The sequence below is a fragment of the Quercus lobata genome, chromosome 1, assembly GCF_001633185.2.
Source record: "Quercus lobata isolate SW786 chromosome 1, ValleyOak3.0 Primary Assembly, whole genome shotgun sequence".
NCBI classification, from domain to species: Eukaryota; Viridiplantae; Streptophyta; class Magnoliopsida; order Fagales; family Fagaceae; genus Quercus; species Quercus lobata.
In genome coordinates, this window is record NC_044904.1 from 43364762 (window position 1) to 43388555 (window position 23794).

A 23794-nucleotide genomic window follows, 5' to 3' on the forward strand; every position below is an offset into this window, starting at 1 on the left:
AGTAAGTGAGCTTGAGAGATCGGAGTTGAGAGAGTGAGCTTGAGAGAGATGAGTTTCAGATGAGATGAGAGTGAGCGCGAGAGAGAGGCAAGGTGTGAAAAAAAAAAAAAAAAAAAAAAAAAGCAAAGTTGTATTATTTTAATAGCCGGCAGAATAATTTTTTTTTTTTTTTTTTTAGCAACGAAACTAAAAAAATTAGATTTAGCTCCATTATTGCATGGGTTATTTTTTTTGTATTTTGGTAGAGCTAAAATAACTATATAGTTTTTTAGCTCCACTATTATGAGTGCTCTTTATGAGGCAGAAAAAAAATAATAAGTATTTAAAGCCCTATTTTATTAAGTGCACTTGACTTTTAGACACATATTATTTTATGTATTTTTTGCCACATAAACATTATGCAAAAATGGCTCCGTATAAGTACGAACCAAACCTTTCACCCTTTTTTCTATTTATTTATTTGGGAGTATTATTTAATTATATGTATAAGAGTTTATATAACAAAGGCTGTTTAAGCTTTAAAGAACACCGTTTACTAGTTCCAAGTTTTTTTAATCCCATCCAAAAGGTACATATATCAAACCTTTCACATTTGTTTATGCTTTTCTGCATCACCGAATTCAAATCAAGTCAGCTTTGATCGATGATGTTTTTTCAACCGCTCCATGTTCCACATGTCATCTTGTCGCCTTTCATGACGCAACGACACTTAATTCAAATGACATCATCAACCCAACATCATCATTCATCATACCATCGAACTCCTTTGACAAAAATGCGTATATTAGAACCAGACTTTTAATACCAATAGGCCCTCAAAGGCTCAAGATACCAGTTACGTATAGAAGTAAGAGCAGACCAAAATCAATTAATATATTTTTACTACTACTTGCCCAGAAAGGAATTTACTCTTCAATATATGGAAGCGGAGAAGAGGAAACGGGAAGATAACGGCGAGTTGGAGGGGAAGAGAGTGAAGAAGAAGGCGGAGGATTGTAACGGAGGGAAGAAGACGGTGACGGACACGGAGGTGGATGAGTTCTTCGCGATACTGCGGAGGATACACGTGGCCGTCAAGTATTTCGAGAAGGGTACTAATGACAAATCCAGCCGTGAGTTGACGGCAATGAAGAAGGGGTCGTGGAACCCCTCGTTTGTGTTGGAGGATTTCGTGGATGATAACGGCGTTAAAGATGACGGAGAAAGAGAGATTTTTGAGGAAGGGACTCCCAGTTTGGATCTTAACTTGGGTCTAACATTCAAAGGCAACAATATTTAATAAATGCTACTGCTTTATTGCTTGCTTCATATATATATATATATATATATATGGGAAGGTACTATTACATGTATTATTAGTCTTCTCTTTTTTTCTTTTTTGTGGGGAGGTCGTCGTTAACTCCTAAGGAATGGAACAGTAATTCTTGCAAGTGCCTCTAAATTGCGAATATTTCATCTTTTATACAAAGCCGAATTTTGTACTATTAGCTGGTTGATGAAGGGTTACTCTTCTTTTCTTTTTTTAAATTTATTTAATACCAGAAGATCGTAATTTCATTAATGAAAATCATGACGAGCTAGCTTTTAAAATAATGTGTTCATAATGCCAATTTCAAGTACGCAGCTTGGCTGCTGTATACGCTACCATCGCTTCAATTTCTTCCACCTGTAGAAGTAGATCATCAATCTGAAGAGTCATAGCTGCCATTAGAAGTCCTTCACTGTTCCGATTCGAATCACACCCATTCCCGACATGTTAGAAGACTTAAAGAGAGCTCCGCGGTCACTGTGGAGGCCACTGCTGTAAATTCAGGCCTCTAGGTCCGGTATATTAATTTCTCTCTCATCTAGTAGTCCTTCGAGCTCTTCAACATAGTTCAAAATTGATTGCAAAATGTTTCCCAGGCTTTTAACCTAGTTTCGTTAGTTCCAAACTGACCGGGCTATCATCACAAAGAGCTCAGTATTGTTGTAGTTTATGAGTATCCAGGACATGAGTTCTTTGAAGTCCATGAATCTTGTTTTGCTACAAAAATTCCATTCACCAGATGGAGACCAGACTGAGCCCAGCTCGAATATGTGAAGAATTTTGTTGAGATATATCATTTGCTAGTAAGTCTGGTAATAGGTGTTGATGCCGTATTTTGTTCACCCTCGTTTTGTGTACCGAATCCCAAAAAATCCAAAAATATCATTTTCTCTTCATGGGGATGCGAGAACATCCAGAATGATGTGGCGTAACCCATTCGGATGCCAAACCAGAGCACCCAAAGTGCCTTTCTGCTGCCAAAATGACCAAAATGCCCCTGGTCAATCCTGGGTTGACCGAAGGTCAAACAATGTCAAAATCCTCAAAAAAACAACATTTTTCATGGTTTTATATCAAACCCAAGCTCCTTAAAGATTTTTAGCAATTTGACCAACTTTGACCTATAGTTAACTCCTAGTGAGCCCTAGAAACCCTAATTTTGATTTGGCTATTAGAACAAGTTGAAAAAAATTCCATTGCGAAGATAATCAAATTCTCAATCCAATGACTATTCATGAATTGAAATCGGAGTTAAAACGGTTGAGATATTGAGAAAGCCATGAAAAGCACATCAGCACATGTCCCGAGGTCATAACTTTTGATCCAATTGTTGAAATTTTAAGTTCTTTAGTTTTATGAAAACTATACATCCAGAGCTTTCCAGGGACACAAAGATCGCCTCAATCCAAGTTCGGGAAGATCTCCAAATGCACATCCGAAGTCAAAATTGGAAAAGTGCATGAGGATGAAATTGCTGACATCAGTCGGGCCCAACTCGGCACACCAAAAAAGGGCCTAGGTATGCCAGGCCCTGAAAAGTGTGCCAAGGCCTATAAAAGGCTCTTGGCAACTCAGATTGAAGGGGAGACATTTTGGGTGCTATTTAGGCATCTTTTTGGTTTTTTTTTTTTTTTTTTTTTTTTTTTCCTCCCAAAAAACACAAAAACACATCAAAACTTTTTGATTCTTCTCTCTTCTCCAAAAATACAAGGTAGTGTTCATACCCTCCATCTTCCTCTCCTTGGTTCTATACCTTGGATTTGAGGTATAAGGGTATGGATGTAGCCTTTAGGCTACAATCCATACCCCTTTTCCTATAAAGCTTCATCAAACTTTTTATCCTTTCTTTTTGCTTGAATAACACGATTTATTGTGTTCTTCAGCATGTTTCTTGCTTTATTTGTGCTTCTAGCTTAAATCTCCTTGCTTTTTATGCCTTATGCCATGTTTTATGCTTGGATCTACCTTTTTCATGTGGTGCTTGTGTCTGGATCTACAAGTTTCCATGCTTTCCATGTTTATCGCTTGATTTACATGTTCTATGTTAGTCTATATGCCTATCTCCATGCTTGTGCCTAGATTTATGGGTCTCTATGCTTCCTTTTATGCTTTATGCCATGCTCACATGTCTATACCCATGTGTTTATGCCTATGTCTACATGTCTATATGCTTAGATCCTTCTCTTCACATGTTTATGTGTTTGGATTCTTTTTTCACATGCTTAGATCTACATCCTTACATGCTTGTATATTTAGATCTACATGTTTTCATGCCATATGTCATGTTTTCATGCTTAGATCTATCTTTTCCTTGTATTTGTTGTTTAGATCTACATGCTTACATGTTTGATATCACATTTTGGCCATGCCTAGCTTAGATCTACATGTTTACATGCATGTTTCTATGCCTATATGTCTAGATCTATGTTTTCACATGGTTGCGTGCTTAGGTCTTCTTCTCTATATGCTCCATGCTATTTCCCAAGTTAGATCAATATGGTTGCGTGCATCTTGCCATGTTTATATGTTTAGGCCTAGGCTTTGTTTGTCATGCAATGTGTTATTGTAGACCTTTTGTTCCTTTTATCGCATTTTTTTTTGTGTTTTGGCCTTTTGGTTTGGACCTAATCTAGACCCTATGGTCTTTGTCATCGTCCATACACCAAGGCCTAGATCAAAGGGTTTGAATCATCCTATTTGCATGTCTATGCTTGCTTGCTTCTATGCCTTATGCATGTGCTAGCCTTTCTTGTTCTAGGCTTTGCATTGCTTGACGCCCTCCACAGGCTTGATCTTGTTTGGTTACATTCGATGCATATGAGGCCTTGTTTGGATGTGACCATTTGGGAAACATCTCTAAATGCCGGGTTGCTACGTACATACCCTTCCCTTTCCACTCTGTGTGATGCAATGCTTACCATGTTTGTTCACACCGCTCGTCGGCATTCTATGCATCTTTACACGCTTGCTCACATGTCCATGCATGAGTCTTGCTTACTAGTGTGTTGTCCATGCTTCAACATAATGAAGTTATGGACATTCACTCCAAACCTACATTTGTTCCTCATGGACACAACCTTTTGTTTGCTTTCTTGCTTGTTTGCCTTCTTACTTGTTTGCTTGCCTTCTTTTTTCTTTGCTTGCCATGTCTATCATGCTTATCTGCTTTATGCCACTTTCACATGCTCTTTGCATCTTTTCCTTTCATTGGTTGTCTGCTTGTTTCTTGTCTTTGCCTTTGCATGTACACACATGAAGCCAGGACACATGGAGCTAGGGCATGGTCTCCCATAAGCAAGCAAAAAGAGTGAGGATGCGTGCATGTGTATATAAGCCAAGCGGCTATGTTCAGCAGATTTAGGGGTCTAACCTCTCCCATTTTGTTATGTACTCTTTTAAACCCCCTTCCTTCCTCCCTCCTTTCTCTCTTAGATGGGTTGTATTAGGTATATCATGCCATGTACCATTCGTCCTCATCTCTAGAGTATGACAACCCCTGTTTACTTTTCTGCACCTATATTTTAGGCCGTGCTCTAGGGATATAGGCATTTACTTTCCTACTCTGTGTGCTTGCATTATGCATGATGTATGTATATATATATACCTAGTCACTACTTCCGGTGTGATTGTCACAGTTTATGTCACCTAAGGCAAAGCGATGCCTAATTTCCACCACGAAAGTAAGGTGACATGTCGCCAGATTTTCACCATGGAAATCTAGTACTTTGCCCGACAACCATTTAAAAGCCAAACCTCAAAACCCCCATGCATGCGAAGCCCCGAAAGCCAATGCCAAAATCATGGTTTTACTACCAATCTCCAAAAATTAAGATTTTATCAAAACAAAGGACTGTCCTTGGACAAGCGTTGTGTTGTGCCTAACACCTTCCCCACACATAACCAAACTTCTAGACTCAAAAATTAAGATTTTTTACTGTTAGGACATATGTGATTCATGTTAGGAACATATGTCAACATTTTATGTGATTGACTAATTCTTTGACAAAACACACTTTACTTGTAATTGGGTAGATCTAGGATGTGTTTAATACTTTAAGAAACAAGGTTTCAAGTTCAAATGTGAAAGTCATGCAAGTCTGTCCAAGAATCAAGTAATGAAGTGCTGGATTTTAAAACTCGACATGCTAGCTCGACAACTAGCATCTATCGAGATTTAAAAGCTACTGAAACTCGTGGCTTGATAGCTAGCTCAATAGATGGCTATCTATCGAGATTTATGAAACTCAGTTTTTCAGAACTGTTTTTCATCCAATCCGTGGGTATATGTTTGGGCTTTCTTTTCTCACAAACCCTAAACATATATAGGATTATTTTGAGGGCCGTAAAAGGTTATACAAGTTGCACTAGAGCATAATTCTACAAGTATGAAGAAAAGTATGACCGAAAATCTGGTTTGCCCTAGTTCATCTTTCTCTTGAAGCAGCTGTTGTGTTTGTACACCATAGGGTTTTGTGACCAGGCAACTTCATGATCTTTGTGATGAATTGAAAAACTTTGCAGCCAACATTCTTCTCAAGTTGGTGAGTAAGCTGCGTACTGGGATTCGCGCATCGAATTGGTTAGTTACGTACTGGGAGCCATGCATTGAAAGGAGAGATTGTGACTATAGAACAAGTACAATTGGGTATTGGGGTAAGGGTTCAATTGTAGGTTGGTACAAGGTACTGAGATTCTTTTACTTATAATCGCTTGTTTTGATAATAGTGGATTCTCGGGAGTGATGACCTTAAAATCACCTATTGGGGTTTTTGCCGTGTAGGTTTTCCCCATTCATAAACAAATCACCGTGTCAATTTATTTTCCACTACATACTTAGTTTAATTGGTGATTTGTTTGTGCTACCACAATGGGTCAATACATTCTTGCCCTATCATTTACCATCCACATTAGATTAGGAAAAATCCAATGATTGGTGGCAATTTCACTTACCTTTGGTATTCACCTAAAATTTGGCCAAGATTTCTGCCACACCTCCAAAGATAGACCTACCTTCCTCCCCTGAGAGAGAGACCATCCGAAGCTCCGCGCAAGACTCCCAAAGTCAAACCACATAATTATCGAGAAAGGCCTTCAACGGGCCTCGCAAGTACGGAAGCGTCGCCACGACGAGTGGTCGAACGAAGGCTTAGCAGTTTTCTAACTGTTCAAGGCCCAGGTGTCAACAATAGGCATTAATAACAACATTCAATTATTGATACAAGGTTTAGATCTATTGGTTATTAAGGGAAAACACTCAAGAAGTCTCTTTGTCAATAAGAAAGTTGGGTCTTCTATCTTCTCTTAAGCAGTAGAAGTTTTTGTCCCCTCTTAGAAGGAGAGTTTTTCCTCTTGAAGCAACAGGTTTGCTTCTTGAGCTTGTTGGTTTTTATTTTTGGGGGTTTAGGGAAACGGGTTTTTCTCTTTTTCTTTCTTATTCTCTCATCTCCCTTCTTGGTTATCACTTCCAAGATGGAAGATTTGAAAAACATTTGGAATAACCTCTCGCCTCAGAGAGAGAAAATTTCAATTTTTTTCTTCCAAATGATCAGAGAACTGGAGAATTTATTTTGGCAGTAAACTTCATAACATCTCAGTTTTTGAATATGGAGGCAATGGCTCAAACCTTTAAGCAACTCTGGCGATCAAAAAATGGATTCAAAATGTGACATCTTAGTCATTATAAGGTTCTGTTTGTTTTTGACAACTTGCCAGATGTAGACAAAATTCTTCACAATCAACCCTAGAGGTTTCACAAGCATCTTGTGGTTTTATGGAGGTATGTTTCAAATACTGCTTCATGATTTAGTTTTTAACAAAGTTCCTTTGTGGGTGCAAGTCCAAAATATACCCTTCAGATATATGACCAAAAAAGTGATAGAGGCCATTTGTGAACCTATTGAGGGCAGTATGCAAGACCACTGGAGGAGTGGATGATTATGATGGTCACTTCATGCGGGTTAGGATCACCATTGATATCACACTACCCATGTGCCGAGGGAGAGTGGTGACCCTGGTGTCGATGCCTCGTGGCAGCCAACCTCCCATCGTGGTGACACCCATGCCCACTTGGGTGGTGATTTCAAGATTTGGGTACTATGTGAAAATGAGGGTGAAAGGGGTACCTCTAGTGTGTGACTTGAATTGAGTCAATGTTAACCTATAATTAACAAAGGTAGATGAAGTCGCCACCAATTGATTTTATGGAGTGATTGGTCACCTAACTCTAATTGATTTTATTGCCAATCCTAGGCTAAAAAAATGTCCTTTTTCCTAATCTAACATAGACGGGTAAAAAATTATGAGTTTTGTGTTCGGAAGCCTGGTTACGTGAGGGGAAGGTGTTAGGCACCTCATAATGCCTATCTGGAGATAGTCCTTTGTTTTTGGTAAAATCTTAATTTTCAGACATTCGCAATTAAAAACAAGCTATTGGCATTAGCTTTCGGGGCTTTAAAAGAATTGGGCTTTAAGGTTTGATTTTGGAAAGGGTGTGGTCTTAATCAATGCTTTGCTAGTGCACTTTGGAATTGTTACCAAATTTCTATGACGAAAACCCAGCAGCATTTCATCTTATTATTATGTTAAAAATCCGGCAACATTCGCCTCTGGTGCGTCATAGCACACAAAATACTATCTTCACCAAGCTTTCACGGTAAGAATATGGCTAGGGCTGTCCAACCGGTTGGATGACCCGACCAAACCAATTGAACCCGCCCGACTTGAAGCCCAACGGTCAATTCTAAATACCTAAGTTTGTCGGATGCTGGTCTAACTATTACAAAAACCGAAGTTTCAATTCGAGTGGTGGTTTAAAAGTTTGAAAACCATAGCAACTAACCCAACCATAACTACTGCTCCATCTGCAGATTTAATTTCACTTTCACGTGGGTGGGTAAGTTTCTCCCTAATGAAATAGACTTCGGTGTTTTGTCATATCAGTGGGCAGTAGCTATTCACCACAAATTAACTATAAAAAAGTTTTGTTATGTCAGTAGCTATTCAATGTCAATAGCTTTTCACCACAAAATTAACTATAAGAAAATTATTTGAATCAATGTTAGTAGGCAGTAGCTATTCACATCACTTTGAACTTTGAATCAATGTTAGGCAGTAGCTATTCACGTGAGCTAATAGCTTTTTCCTATTGTAGTTGCTGGGCTCAATGGAATTTCATCTTAATAACCAAATGAAAAAAATAATATTAATGGCTCCATATTCATAGTCCCCATCTCATAATTTCTCTTTAAGGTTCAAACCGTAGCTTGACTCTGTAGCTATTCACGTCACTTTGAACTTTGAATCAATGTTAGGTAGTAGCTATTCGCGTGAGCATTAATAGCTTTGTCCTACTGTAATTGCTGGGCTTACTGCAATTTCATCTTAATAACCAAATGAAAACAATAATATTAATAGCTTCATATTCATAGTCCCAATCTCATAATTTCTCTTTAAAGTTCAAAACGTAGCTTGACTCTTCCCTACCATCCATGACCATTGCTGACGAGTTTCACTTCTTGTTTGCCGATGAGTTTCGCTTCCTATTTGTTAACATGTGTTGGGTGTCCTATCTCTCAAGTATGATTTCAAAATCTCATTTTTTTTTTTTTTTTTTATCTTCTCTCTTTTCTCTCCTTATCTCTGTTCCAAGCTCATAAATATTTGGTTTTTGCCATTTTAAGTTTTTTCTTTGGTTGATTTTTTCCTCCCTTTTTGTTCTTTTCCTTCAAATTGATCACCCGACGAATCCGACCTGCCAAACCGAAGAATCGAGACAAATGGTTTCATTTGACCATTCGGGCAACAACGGGTGAGAAATCTATTCACCCGACCTAAGCGGGTCAAGTGACAATTTGACTCCAAACCTAATTTGCTCGACCTATGGATAGCCCTAAATACGGCAACAAAGGTGCCCAATTTTCACGGGAAAAATTCAGTAGAGTTTCGCGTTTGGTGCACTATGGCGCACCGGTAGGGTTTCATGCCTGTGTATATAGCGCACTTCGGCATGTTCATACTAGAGTGGGCTGGAACCCACCAAAGCATCAAACATGTTGATGTGTGTTGCATACATGGGGAAACCAATGTGACTAACTGACATGGATTAAACAATCACATTATGATGATCATGCACACAATGTAGCATGAATATACACTTGCGACAGTTGCTTTGAGTGCATACCCACACTATAAGGTCAAGAGCACCCATGATCACAAGAGGGTTTCCCTTCTAACCATGAGAGTCCATCATACAAAGTGCACGACCACCCACAAGCCAGCAGATACACACACACACACATCATGCACAATGCTAGCACACAAACAGGAAAATAAACTAGACATTGCCAGCATTCCAAGGGTATGGCCCAGCAAGGTATAGGAAAAGTAAATTATACATTGTCATACCCAAGGAATGCGGCCTAAGCAAGGTACAATAAAGATAAATGCAGGCATCGCCTACATCCAAAGGTATAGCCCAACAAGTACAGGAAAGATAAAACACACATTGCCATACCCTAAGAATACGCCCAAAGCAAGATACAAGGAAAGGAAACCCTAATCTAAATACATGGTTCTAAAGAAAAAGGCTAAGAAAGAGAAAGAAACCACTCAGGGAGGCTAAGCCTCCTATCTACTGAACATTACCCTTTTGGGTTTCCGTCTTCTTGCTTGCATTTACCCTTTTTAGCTTGCATCTTGGAAGTTATGCCTTCGCTCCAAGCGTGTACATGCAACAACAATGAAAATGAAGCAAGTAGACAAGCAAAGAGATAAAAAAGAACAAAGGAAGCACACAAAAGGGCAAACAAGGGTATAAAGCACACAAAGGTGCAAATGAGCATGTTATCAAACAAACATGTTATCCAACAAAAGAGGGTGTCCTAGAAGCCCAAATGTGGGTTTGGATTTGGTGTCTGTAGTTCCATTATATTGGAGTGTGGACAACACATGTACCATCAAGCAAAGTTCCTAAAAGAGACATGGGATCTCGTCTACAAAAAGATGGGTGTGAACCTGAACGAGATTATAAGTAGGAACTAGGTTTGATAACACGAACAAGCATGCAAAGACATATGCATGAACGTATAAACAAAGATGCAAAGATGCAAGGAAACAAAGGAAGCCAAATGAGATGGCACAAAGCAAGAAAAGCAAGCATGTTATCACACAAAGGGGAAGGGTAATCATGTTATAAGACACATAGTAAGGTTAACATGAGAAACCTAACATGCAAACTAAGGAAAGGAGAGAAAGGCATGCGGAAAACATGCCAAACATCACTAGGATGTACTCCCTAAACATGGTTGCATCCAAACAACCCACCAAAGGAGGCAGGTGCAACCAAACAAGCAAGTGGTCCCAAAGACCAACAAGCAACAAACCCACAAAAGGGAAAATAAGCAAGAACAAGGCAAAGAGCCTAGATCTAAGCAAACAAGCATGGATCCAACCATAACACATGAAAAAGAGCTAACAAGGCATAAACATGCAAAGAGGAAAAAAAAAATCCAAACCCTTTATTGAAACTTGGATGTATGGATGTAGGCCTAGACCACTGGATCTAGATCTACACCCTACCCAAAAGCCAAACACAAGAAATAGGCATAAACAAGAGAAACAAAGCTATAAAGCACCAAGTATAGCATCCAAACAAAAGCTTTAAGCACATGAACATGTAGATCTAAGCACAAGCATGGTAAGAAGCACACAAGCATGTAGATCTAAGCACAACAAACTGGTCCGGTCAAGTGGTTCAGCAACAAACCGGTCCGGTCAAGGATTTTTTGCATAAACTGAGACTGCACAAAACCTACACTAGGGTAGTTTATTTTTGTGCGTCTCATCCATCATTTCAAAATATCTTGAACCTCATTGTCGAAGCCAGGTTCACCTAGCGTAGGGGTCAGTTTTGCCTCGTCACCAAGACATATCATGGGATAGCACTGAGGCCATTCCCAATCACTAATAGCAATCCATCCAACATGGTATGAAGATCACAACAATCAGTTCTTGTACAGAACCTTTTTCAAGGCACTAGTTAGTTTAGGTGATGGTCAGGTCAATCAGAGCATTCCGCCACATGGCGAATCAGAGAAAACCCCACTTGGGGAAGTCCATGTTCATAATCAAGGTTGTCAAGATACCCATATCGTCTAGTGTGATTCTAATCCCGCTTCAAGTTGGTTTATCAATTTAAGAACCACACAAAATCCATATTGGGGCAGTTTATTTTGCATGGTTCAATCCATTTCTATGAATCAATATACTTAAGTTCGAAACTTTGGGTACAGTAACGGGTCTGTACTGCTAGGATCCTTTCCTCTCATGTTAAGAACCGCATAAAACCTATAGTGGGGCAGTTTTATTTTATGCGGTCTCTCCTCTTTCCATATCCTTCAGTAGGTTAATCAATGTTAGATTTTATCGGTAGACTTGTGAAAATATGATGCGATGAGAATGAAATGATGCATGAATAACAACAGTGGTGCAATTGGCTCATAAATGCTAAAGTGCTACTAGCAAACATACATTTGAGCCTACCAAGAGGCAATATTTATACATATATCTGAGCCTACCAAAAGGCAAAATCAAGAAACATACATTTGAACCTACCAAAAGGCGATATTGAGAAACATATATCTGAGCCTACCAAGAGGCAATGTCAATACATACATGAGGCCTACCAAGAGGCAATGTCCATACATACATAAGGCCTACCAAGAGGCGATATCAAAAAACATACATCTGAGCCTACCAAGAGGCAATAATATCAAGACCATACAGTTGAAGCTACCAAAAGGCAATGTCAACACATACATGAAGCCTACTAAGAGGTAATACATACATCTGAGCCTACCAAAAATCAATATTAAAGTACACATTTGAGGCCCACGATGGGGTAATAATACATTCATGTCCAAAGCCTACCAAGAGGCAATATCAAAATACAGTCTGGGCCCACTATGGTGCAATATAATACATACATGTTTGGCCTACCATGGGACAATGTCTGAAATAGTACAAGGAAATAAATACATGCCCATGCAAGGGCTACATCATCATAAAGATACAACAACTGTGGCTAAATCTAAGGAGAATCATCATCTCTGATAGAATCATCAGCAAAATGCCCAGCGCTGCCGTCATCGGCACCATCACCAGCGGAAGGACCGACTCACCCAACCAAGGAACCTAGGACCCATCCTGAAGTCTGAAATGATACCTGCCCTGGTGCAGGGCCTTGTGCCCATTTTAAAACAGGAGCAAATTAATCCCCATCTGTTGGCAGGACCTAGAGGAACTGGCATGTACTCAGTCTTATGTCTTTTAATGGAAGGATCCCTGCCTAGAATGTAGGGTGCTTGAGGCACAGACAACCCCCGTCCTCTCATCTTGCCAATCAGGACACCAATATACCCCTGGAGCAAGCCTGCCTCAACAATATGCTAGCTCCTCTCTCTCTCTCCATGGCAATGGCTTGACTCTCCCGCTCTCTCTGCCATAGCTCCCTCTCCCAAGCCAATGCTCTTGCAATCTCCTCCAGCATGTACCACTCCCTAGCAACAGCAACACTTTCAAGATCTCACACCTGAGCTTGCAGGGCCTTTATGGGCAATCCTAAATGAGCCTTTGAAGCCCTCTAGGCGCGTGCAATACCCCCAAGCACTCTACCCCCACTCACAAGGCAATCATTAATGATGGGTCCAACCGATAATGCCAAAAATCAAGCAGCATAATCAGTATCCTTTGTCACAAAGCCCTCAGAGAAACCTGTCACATATGCAGGGTCGTCCACAATCACCTCAAGACAAGATATCTCAAGAGGTGCACCTCTGGGTACTCTAAAGGTTGGCATGACCTGGTGGAAATTCCACTCAACCAAAAAGAACTCCCAGCTCATCATAGCCTAAAACCAGTGTCGTGCGACATCAAGCCTAGCCAATAACCCTCCATCATATAACCCTCCATCATATGGAGTGTTGCGTATCTCAACCCAGGTAATGCAATCAAGCACAATGCTAATAGTAGTTCGCTATGTCAAAACAACTCTGGAAATATCATAAAGGGACCAAACATATGCCTTGGGATACAATGTCATGGAAAGGCCAGTACTCCTTGGTCACATAGCTGCGATGTACTCATACGCCTACCATGTCAAAATCTTCCAACAACCCTTGAGGCTCCCAAAGCCCTAGGGTGACATCTGCCTTAAATAGGCAATAAAAAAACTGTAAGAAAGGGACCCCCAATCATACGCCCCCATGACAGACACCAATTTCATGGCTTCTAACAGCCTACAAGTCAGCATTGACCAATTGTTGCCCAGTAAGCAACTATCGATGAAGTAGAAGAAGAACTGTCTGAGATCGACATCGTTCAACTTCGTTGTCCAAGGTATGTTCTCCTCTAGCCACCGCATACGAACCTGAGGCTCATTAGTAGGCCCGAAGTACCCTCTAGTCATCCTGGTAAGGGGGTATAGAATGCCTAGAAGCTTGTTCACCACCGCAAAGCTCACAAACTCAATTTAGACCGGCTCCCCTCTAAATCTAAGGCCCAAGAAGGCTGTCTAGTCAAGGGTAAGGACTGCATACTCCCCACAACTTAAGTGAAAAGTGCCCGTCTCAGCATGGAATCACTACGCCAAAGCCTCAGCCTGGAATCGCTGTGCCAAAGCCTCAGCCAATCCATGCCTCATGGAACAAGGTGGAATGTGAGGAAAGCCTTGAATCCCTGCTCCATCAAGAAGGCGCAATAGCACAAGCGGAGGGAAAACGAAAACCATGCCTCTCAATTGTGAACCCTATCAACACCTTATGCCCAAAATCAAGGAAAAGTTATCCGTTAGCACACATAACATATACATATACATCGAACCAACAAACGGAAGGGAAGAAAAGAGTGTACTTGACCCTCTCACGCCTGTGCGAAAGGATGCCTCTTCAAATCATGTTGCAAATGGGTGTCCTCAATGTTGTTATTAATCTCTCTAGTATAGGCCTCTAATCAGGCCTAATGAGGTGGAAACCTTGGTCTACAGCTCCTATGCCTAGGAGCACAAAGGCCCTGCCCAGCTGTATCATCAGCCGCCAAGTTAGCATCAACATCAAACATATGCTTGTCGCCCCTTGGGCCTCCTCCTTTCTCGGTCCCAAGGAACTGTGAAGAACTGCCTCTGAAACCAATGCAAGACTGAGATGAGGCACTGTCTGTCTCCACCGAACATCAACTCATAGTGCGATGTGCTATATGTATGCCCCCAAGGGACGCAGTGTCATCACCTCCTCGATCAAAGTGCCTTTGAAGGGTCCACACAGCCTGCACGCTAACTGAAATATTTTCATCGTCACTGCTAGATGAGTCTACTCAGGATGGAACAATGGTAGGAGCCTTCCTATGATCTTTGCTAGATCTCACTCGTTGAGACATATGACAATGCAAACAAATAGGTAAGTATGCCCAACCCTACTGCCTAATACATATCATGCATATTCATACCAAGATGTCATGTTCTCTCAAGATATAAAAGCTTCAAAATACATCTCTCTCAAGATTCAAATTTGGCAGCAATCATTTAATCCTACGTCTTTTTATCTCAAAGGTATCCAAGTTTTCAAATATACCTCTCTCTAAGGATTCAAATTCGGCAGCGGTCGTTTAATCCTATCTCTTTTGCCTCAAAAGTATTCAAGTTTTCAAAATACCTCTCTCTCAAGATTCAAATTCGGCAACGGTCGAATAATCCTATCTCTTTTTACCTCAAAGTATGAAAGTTTTCAAAATGCCTTTCTCCTAGGATTCAAATTTGGCGGCAGTCATTTTATCCAATCTCTTTTGCCTCAAAAACATCAAAACTTTTAAAACACCTCTATTTCAGGGTTCATATTTGAGGGTGGTCATTTAATCCTATCCATCTATTCGAGATTTATATTCGGCGGGGATCGTTTTATCTCTTTTAGGGTTCATATTCAGTGGCGGTCGTTTAATCCTATCCATCTATTCGAGATTTACATTCAGCAGTGGTCGTTTAATCTCTTTCAAGGTTCATATTTGGCAGCAGTCGTTTAATCTCTTTCAGGGTTCATATTTAACGGCAGTTGTTTAATACTATCCATCTATTCGAGATTTATATTCGGCAGCGATCGTTTAATCTCTTTCAGGTTTCATTTTCGATAACAGTCATTTAATCCTATTCCCTTTTTCTAAAGATACCTCTCAAGATTCAAATTCAACAGCGATCATTTAATCCTACGTTTCCAAAATTACTCCCATTTCAAAATTGCATTGTTTTCACGTTTTCAATCCCCCTAAAATTTTCCATTTTTCTCATGCATAGTTTCTCATATCTTCCTAACTTTTCTCTTAGTTTTCATAGTGTTTCATGTGTTTTCATAGCATCCAACATATGCAAGTTCACCTATGCTACTTAAACATGTGAACAGACATATTTTCCAATATCATCATGGCTTAAATGATAACAGAACAAAACAAAAAACATATATGCAAAAATACCAAAAATAAAATAAATGCTACAATGCTTTTCTAGTTGCTTTACTACTAACATATTCATAGAAAATGAAGAAAAAAAGAAAATAGACACTGACCTCAAGTGCAGAACAAAAGACTAAAGCTATGAACTAAAGCTGAAAGCTAGACTAGCTAGACTGCGACTTGCTCCAGAAAACTTTTTAGAAGTAAGAATTCAAAGAAATGAGTTGGAAATGGGAAAAATGGAGCTTCGGGGCCCATTTATAAGCCACCATACGGCTTGGGCAGCCCGGCGCACCTTTAGTGACCGTCGGTCATCGTTGATCGGGTCAACGTTGACTGGTTAACCGTTGACCAAAAAAAAAAAAAAAAGATTTTTTGCCCAGCATCAAGGACCAAGCCAAAAGAAGTTATTTCAAACCAGTTGCAGTAGCACAGCCTTGCCAAGTAAGTCCGATCTCGACCCGTGAACAGCGTAGTTTCTGCACACAATTTTGGGCATCAAAATGCGAAATCACGTTCTTTTTCCAACACCTCTCCTTACCATTGAGGTGTTAGATAAAGAAGGGGTAGTTGTAGATACTGTATTTTGTCCGCCCTTGATTTGCATGCCGGACCTCGAAAATCTAAAAAATATTAACTTTTCTCCAAAAGGCCATGGAAACATCTAAATTGACGTGGCGTAACCTGTTCGTGTGTGTGTGTGTGTGTGTGTGTGTGCGTGTGTGTGCGTGTGTGTGTGATCATGCACTTTGTATGATGGACTCTCATGGCTACGTGAGTGACCCTCTCAAGCCATGAGTGCTCTAGACCTTGTGACATGAGTATGTCCTCAAGGTGATTTCTGTAGGTGCATATTCATGTCATACTGTGTGCATAGTCACCACACGGTGACTATCCCAAACCATGTCACCAAGTGACATCAATTTCCCCATGTATGCGTTACGTATCAATGTGCTTTATACTTTAAGGCGCTCCGACTTGTCCTAGCACGAGCATGTTGGCATGCTCTATTTATACAGGTATGAAACCCTGCCGGTGTGCCATAGCGCACCAAATACGAAACTCTACTTGATTTTCGCTGTGAAAATGGGGCATCCCCATTGCCGTATTCTTATGTCGAAGGCTTGGTGAGAATAGCATTTTGTGTGCTATGATGCATCTGAGGCGTAGCACTACCAAATTTTCGCCGTGAGCTCCTTGCCATGTTTTTGCTCAGATCTATATCTTTGTGTACTCCTTGCAATGTTCATGTGTCTAGATCTACATATTGGTTGCTATGCCATGTACTTCTAAAGCCTTTCTATCTCTTGTTATCACTTTTTTTCTTGTGTTTTGGCCCTTTTGGTAAGGTGTAGATCAAGATCTTGTGGTCTAGGCCTACATCCATACACCTAGGCCTATATCAAAGGGTTCAGATCATTTCTTCTTTGCAAGTCTATGTTTGCTTGCTTGCTTCTATACTTTATCTCCATGTTTGCATGTCTCAATCTAATCTTTGCCATGCTTTGTGTCCTTCGTGGGCTTGTGCTTGTCAATCTTTAGGGCCACTTGCTTGTGTGGTTATATTTGTCCCTCCTAAGGCTTGTTTGGATTTAACCACTTGTGAGAACACATCTAGGGTATTGGTGTGCTCAATACACACTTTTCTCTACTCTGTGCGATGTTGATATGCTTCCCTTGCTTGCTTTAAACCACCCATTTAGCTTTCTTTGCTTCTTTGCATCTTTGCACGCTTGCCTACATGTACATGCATGAGTTTGTGTGTCATCCATACTCCAATACAGTGGAACTATGGGCACTCAATCCAAACCTACATTTGTCCTCCTAGGACACCATCTTTTGTTTGATAACATGTTTGTTTGTCTCTTCGTGTGCTTCAAATGTTTTTTTGTCCCCCATTTGTCACCTTTTGATAGCTTGTCTTTTAGCACGCTTTCCTCCTACTTGTTCCTTTGCTTGTTTGCTGGGTTATTTCTTTTGTCATTGCATGTACAGACGTGGAGCATGGACACTTGGTGAAAGGGTCTGACCACCTAGGCGCAAGCAAAAAGGGCAAGGATGCAAGTAAGAAGATGTAAGCCCACAAAGGGAAAAGTTCAGTAGATTAGAGGGCCTAGCCCCTCCTAAGTGGTTCTCTTTCTCTCTCTCTCTCTCTCTCACACACACACACACACACACATACACACACATTAAGCCTCTTCTCTAGAGCATGTATTAGGGTTCCCCCTCTGCTTGTACTCTTTACATTTCCTGCTCTTTGCTTAGGTCGCATTCCTTAGGTATGGCAATGTCTGTTTTACAATTCTTGTACCTTACTAGGCCATACCCTTGGAACATTGGCAATGTCTCTTTTATTTTCCTACTCTGTGTGATAGCATTATGCATGATGTGTGTGTGTGTGTTTGTGAGAGAGAGAGAGAGAGAGATCATGCACTTTGTATGATGGACTCTCATGGCTACGTGAGTGACCCTCTCAAGCCTTGAGTGCCTAGACATTGTGACATGAGTATGTCCTCAAGGTGATTTCTGTAGGTGCATATTCATGTCATACTGTGTGCATAGTCACCACAGTGTGACTATCCCAAACCATGTCACCAAGTGACATCAATTTCCCCATGTATGCGTTACGTATCAATGTGCTTAATACTTTAAGGGGCTCAGACTTGTCCTAGCACGAGCATGTTGGCATGCTCTATTTATACAGGTGTGAAACCCTGCTGGTGTGCCATAGCACAGCAAATACGAAACTCTACTTGATTTTTGCCGTGAAAATGGGGCATCCCCATTGCCGTATTCTTATGTCGAAGGCTTGGTGAGAATAGCATTTTGTGTGCTATGATGCATATGAGGCGTAGCACTACCAAATTTCCACCATAAAAATAAGGCGAAATGCTATCAGATTTTCACTGTGCAAAATTTGGCAATGATTCCAAACACACTTGGAAAGTATCGATCGAGACCACACCCTTTCCGAATCCAAACCTCAAATCCTAATTCGCTTAAAGCCCCGAAAGCTAATGCCAATAGCTCACTTTCAACTGCCAATTTCTGAAAATTAAGATTCTACCAAAACAAAGGATTGTCTAACGACAAGTGTTGTGGGGTGCCTAACACCTTCCCCATACATAACCAAACTTCTGAACTCAAGAATCAAGATTTTTTTACCCATCTATATTAGATTAGGAAAAACGACCTTTCTCTTAGCCTAGGATTGGAAATAAAATCAAATAGAGTTAGGTAACCATTCACACCTAAGAAAAACCCAATGATTGGTGGTGACTTCACTTATCCTTAGTAATTTCCTTAAAATAGACTCATATTCCAATCACATACTCGAGGTACGACATTCCTCACACATAAGGAGAAAGTGCGGGAACATCACCACAATGGTTGGTTGAGCAGCTGCAAGGTGTCAAGAATGCGAAAGATGAAATCATAAAATAGGAACATAAGAACAGAAGAATTACATGGTTTATCATAACCTCCACAAAGGAAACCATAAAGGGCTACATCTTCAATATATGAGAATGTAGTTCAAATCTTGTGTTACAATAAACATAAAAAGGGTATATATAGTAGGCCAAACCCTAAACTAGAAGGATTGGGCTTGGGCCTATTACATTGGGTTAACATATCTCTAACACCACCTCTCAAACTCAAGGTGGAAGCTTGATGAAGTCCTGAGGTTGGATAAGCTTGAAAAGATAACTTCAAAAATGCCTTGAAGAAACCATGGAGAAGACCACAAAAAAATGCCTGGAAAAAGCCACGAAGGACACCTTATTAAAAAAAAAAAGAGAGAGACTAGAAGGATTAGACACTATGGAAACATCCACACATAGGAAGACGATGTTTGTTGAAAAATACTGAAGAATGGTTGCATCAATGACTAAGAAAGGCTACTATGGCCGAAGAATGGTTAATTTGAAAGCCTGAAATAGATCGGTGAAGATGATGTCTTGATGAAGCATGATTTGCGAGTTTTTGTGTGTAGAAGGGATCTCAAAAGGATGAGAAATGGACCAATTCAATGACTTCAAAGCTTCAAAGGACAAAATGGAGCCCAAAATCGAAATCTACGCAAAAAAACTAAGCAAGATAGGCCCCACTAAAAATTTTCTCCTTACTCAAAAGTTAAAGTCAACGGTCAATGCTGGAGTCAACTGGGGCTGACTTGGTAAAGAGGCGCTGATGTGACACTAACTGGACCAACCGAGTATGACACATGGAGAAGTCTGAATGGATGATGTGTCGCAGATATGGGCTACAGTTTGTGTGGTAGCTTGCCTAGCGAGGATGATGAGACATAAATGATGTCATAATGATGTCACTAATTCAAAGACACTCATGTAGCGTGTGGGAAATAATTCTGGCATGTGAAGCAAATTGTAGGCGCATGGAAGCACATGAAATTTGTGGTGGCGCGTCTAGAACTTCTAGAGGAGCATGTACGAGCGTGAAAAGTAGAAAAGAAGCTGAATTTATGGGTTTTTCTTGGGGTGTGCCTCACAACTCACTTGTATGATTAGTTTTAGTAAAAGAAGGCTTGGAAAGTGCAGACCTGAGAATGATATACACAACTTCCTTGACAATATCGAGACCACGGTAGCTGCAAGACAAAGTTGGCGTCAATGGCAACTTGGCAACAGTGAGATGTGGCTCAAGGGAGGCCGTGACAGATTTGTGGGAGGCAAACAAGAGCAAGATTAATAGAGAGATTAGAGACAGATTTTGCTAGATGCCATAAACGAAGTTTGGCTTTGATACCATGTTAAATATTAGCTATGATACACCATGTTAAATATACTTGAATAGATGTGGAAGATGAAAGCATAAAATAGGAACACAAGAACACAAGGATTACGTTGTTTAGCATAACATCCACAGAGGAAACTCAAAAGGGCTAAGTCTTTAATGTATGAGAATGTAGTTCAAATCCTGTATTACAATGAACATGACATGGATATTTATTGTAGGCTAAACTCAAACTAGAAGGATTGGGCTTGGGCCTATTACATTGGGTTAACATATCTCTAACACCCTCTCTCAAACTCAAGGTGGAAGCTTTATGAAGTCCTGAGGTTGGATAAGCTTGAATAGATGCCTTGAGGAAACCATGAAGAATACCACAAAAAATGCCTTGAAGATTCCACAAAGGACGCCTTAAAAAATTAAAATAAAACAAATTAAAAAAAAAAAAAAAAAAAGACTAGAAGGATCAAACACTATGGAAACATGCACATATAGGAAGACAATGTCTGCTTAAAAATATCAAAGAAGGGATGCATCAATGACCAAGAAAGGCTACTATGGCCAAAGAATGGCAACATTAAAGGCCTAAAAAGGATTGGTGAAGATGATGTCTTGATGAAGCATGATTTGCAAGTTTTTGAGCGTAGGAGGGATCCAAAAAGGATGAGAAATGGACCAATTCAGTGAAAATGAAGAAACAGGGCCCAGAATCAGAATCTACAAAAAAAAAAAAAAAAAAAAAAAAAAAAAACTAAGTAAGATAGGTCCTATTGAAAATTTTCACCTTAGTCAAAAGTCAAAGTCAACGGTCAAAGATTCAAAGTCAATGCTGGAGTCAACTAAGGCTAACGTGGCAAAAAGGCGTTGAAGTGACACTAACTGGACCAACCGAGTATGACACGTGGAGAAGTCTAAGCGGATGATGTGTCGCTGATGTGCGCTAAGGCTTGTGTGGTAGCTTGCGTGGTGATGATGATGTGGCATAAATGACGTCATAACGATGTTATTGATTCGCAGACGCACATTTAGTGGGTGAGAAATAATTTGGGCAGCTAAAGCAAATTGGCGGTGCATGGAAGCGCATGAAATCTGTGGTAGTGCATCCAGAACTTCTTGAGGCACGTGTAGGCACCTGACAAATAGAAAAGAAGTTGAATTTACCGCTGTTTCTTAAGGTATGCCATAGAACTCACATGTGTGATCAATTTAGTAAAAGTAGGCTTCAAAAGTACAGACCTCAAAATGATATACATGGCTTGCTTGAGAATTTCAAGATCATGGTAGCTGCAAGAAGATATTGACGGCAGCAACAACGTGGCAGCAATGAGACGTGGCTCAAGGGAGGCCATGGCAGATCTATGCAAGGCAGACAAGAGCAAGCTTGACTGAGAAATTAGAGATAGATTTTGCTAGATTCCATGAACGGAGTTCGACTTTGATACCATGTTAAATATTATCTATGATACACCATGTTGAATAAACTTGAATAGATACGGAAGATTAAAGCGTAAAATAGGAACACAAGAACACAAGAATTACGAGGTTTAGATTAACGTCCACAAAGGAAACCCTAAAGAGCTATGACTTTAATATATGAGAATGTAGTTTAAATCTTGTGTTACAATGAACATAACATGCGCTAACGTGGCAAAGAGGCATTAATGTGACACTGACTGGACCAACCGAGTATTACATATGGGGAAGTCTGAACGGATGATGTATCACTGATGTGGTCTAAGGCTTGTGTGGCAAGGTAGACGTGACATAAATGACTTCGTAATGATGTCACTGATTCAGAGACGTGCATGTAGTGCATGAGAAATAATTCCGACAGGTGAAGCAAATTGAAGGTGTGTGGAAGTGCGTGAAATCTGCGGTGGCGCATCTTGAACTTCTGGAGGCATGTGTAGGCGCATGACAAGTAGAAAAGAAGCCGAATTTATGGGTTTTTCTCGGGATAGACCACAGAACTCGCTTGTGTGATCAGTTTCAGTAAAAGAAGGCTTGAAAGTACAGACATGAAAATGATATACACGGCTTGCTTAAGAATTTTGAGACCACGGCAGCTGCAGGGAGATGTTGATGGCAACGGTGACATGGCAGCAGTGAGACGTGGCTCGAGGGAGGCCCTAGCAAATTTGTGGAAGGCAGACGAGAACAAGCTTGACAAAGAAATTAGAGACAGGTTTTGCTTGATGCCATGAATGGAGTTTGGCTCTGATACCATGCTAAATATTATCTATGATACACCATGTTGAATATACTTGAATAGATGCGGAAGATGAAATCATAAAATAGGAACACAAGAATTATGTGGTTCAGCATTACGTCCAAAAAGGAAATCGTAAAGGGCTACGTCTTTATCATATGAGAATGTAGTTCAAATCCTGTGTTAGACTGAACATAACATGGGTATACATAGTAGTCTAAACCCTAGACTAGAAGGTTTGGGCTTGGGCTTGGGCCTATTACATTGGGTTAACATAGGAAGACGGCATCTATTCAAAAATACTGAAGAAGAGTTGCACCAACGATTAAGAAACTCTACTATGGCTGAGGAATGGCTACATTGAAAGCCTGAAAAAGATCAATGAAGATGATGTCTTGATGAAGCATGATTTGCAAGTTTTTGTGTGTAGGATGGATCTAAAAAGGATGAGAAATGGACCAATTCAATGATTTTAGAGCTTCAAAGGGCGAAATGGAATCCAAAATTGGAATTTATGCAAAAAATTGAGCAAGCTAGGCCCTACTGAAAATTTTCTCCTTACTCAAAGGTCAGAGTCAATGTTGGCGTCAACTAGGGATGACGTGGCAAAGAGGCACCAATGTGACACTGACTAGACCAACCAAGTAGACACGTGGAGAAGTTTGAACGGATGATGTATTGCAGATGTGGGCCAGGGCTTTTGTGGCTACTTGCCTAGCAAGGATAATGAGGCATAAATGACGTCATAATGATGTCATTGATTTGGAGACGCATGGGAAATAATTTCGGCAAGTAAAGCAAATTGAAGGCACGTGTGGTGCATCCAGAACTTCTAGAGGAGCGTGTACGAGCGCGAATAGTAGAAAAGAAGCCAAATTTATGGGCTTTTCTTGAGGTATGCCACAGAACTCGCTAGTGTGATCAGTTTCAGTAAAAGAAGACTTAAAAAGTGTAGTCTTGAGAATGATAAACGACTTGCTTGAGAATTTCAAGACCACAATAGCTGCAGGAAGATTTTGACGTCAATGGTGACT

General features: G+C 40.3%; 1 protein-coding gene across 1 annotated transcript; it reads left to right on the plus strand.

Annotated features, from left to right (window-relative positions):
- Positions 1–822: 822 nt before the first annotated feature.
- On the plus strand, positions 823–1482 carry LOC115957016 (protein NIM1-INTERACTING 2). The gene has a single exon (XM_031075282.1). The coding sequence runs from the start codon at positions 920–922 to the stop codon at positions 1277–1279; it is 360 nt and encodes a 119-aa protein (XP_030931142.1). The 5' UTR covers positions 823–919; the 3' UTR covers positions 1280–1482.
- Positions 1483–23794: the final 22312 nt, after the last annotated feature.

Coding starts and splice junctions, on each gene's coding strand:
- LOC115957016 (XM_031075282.1), top strand. CDS start 920: ATGGAAGCGGAGAAGAGGAAACGGGAAGATAACGGCGAGTTGGAGGGG.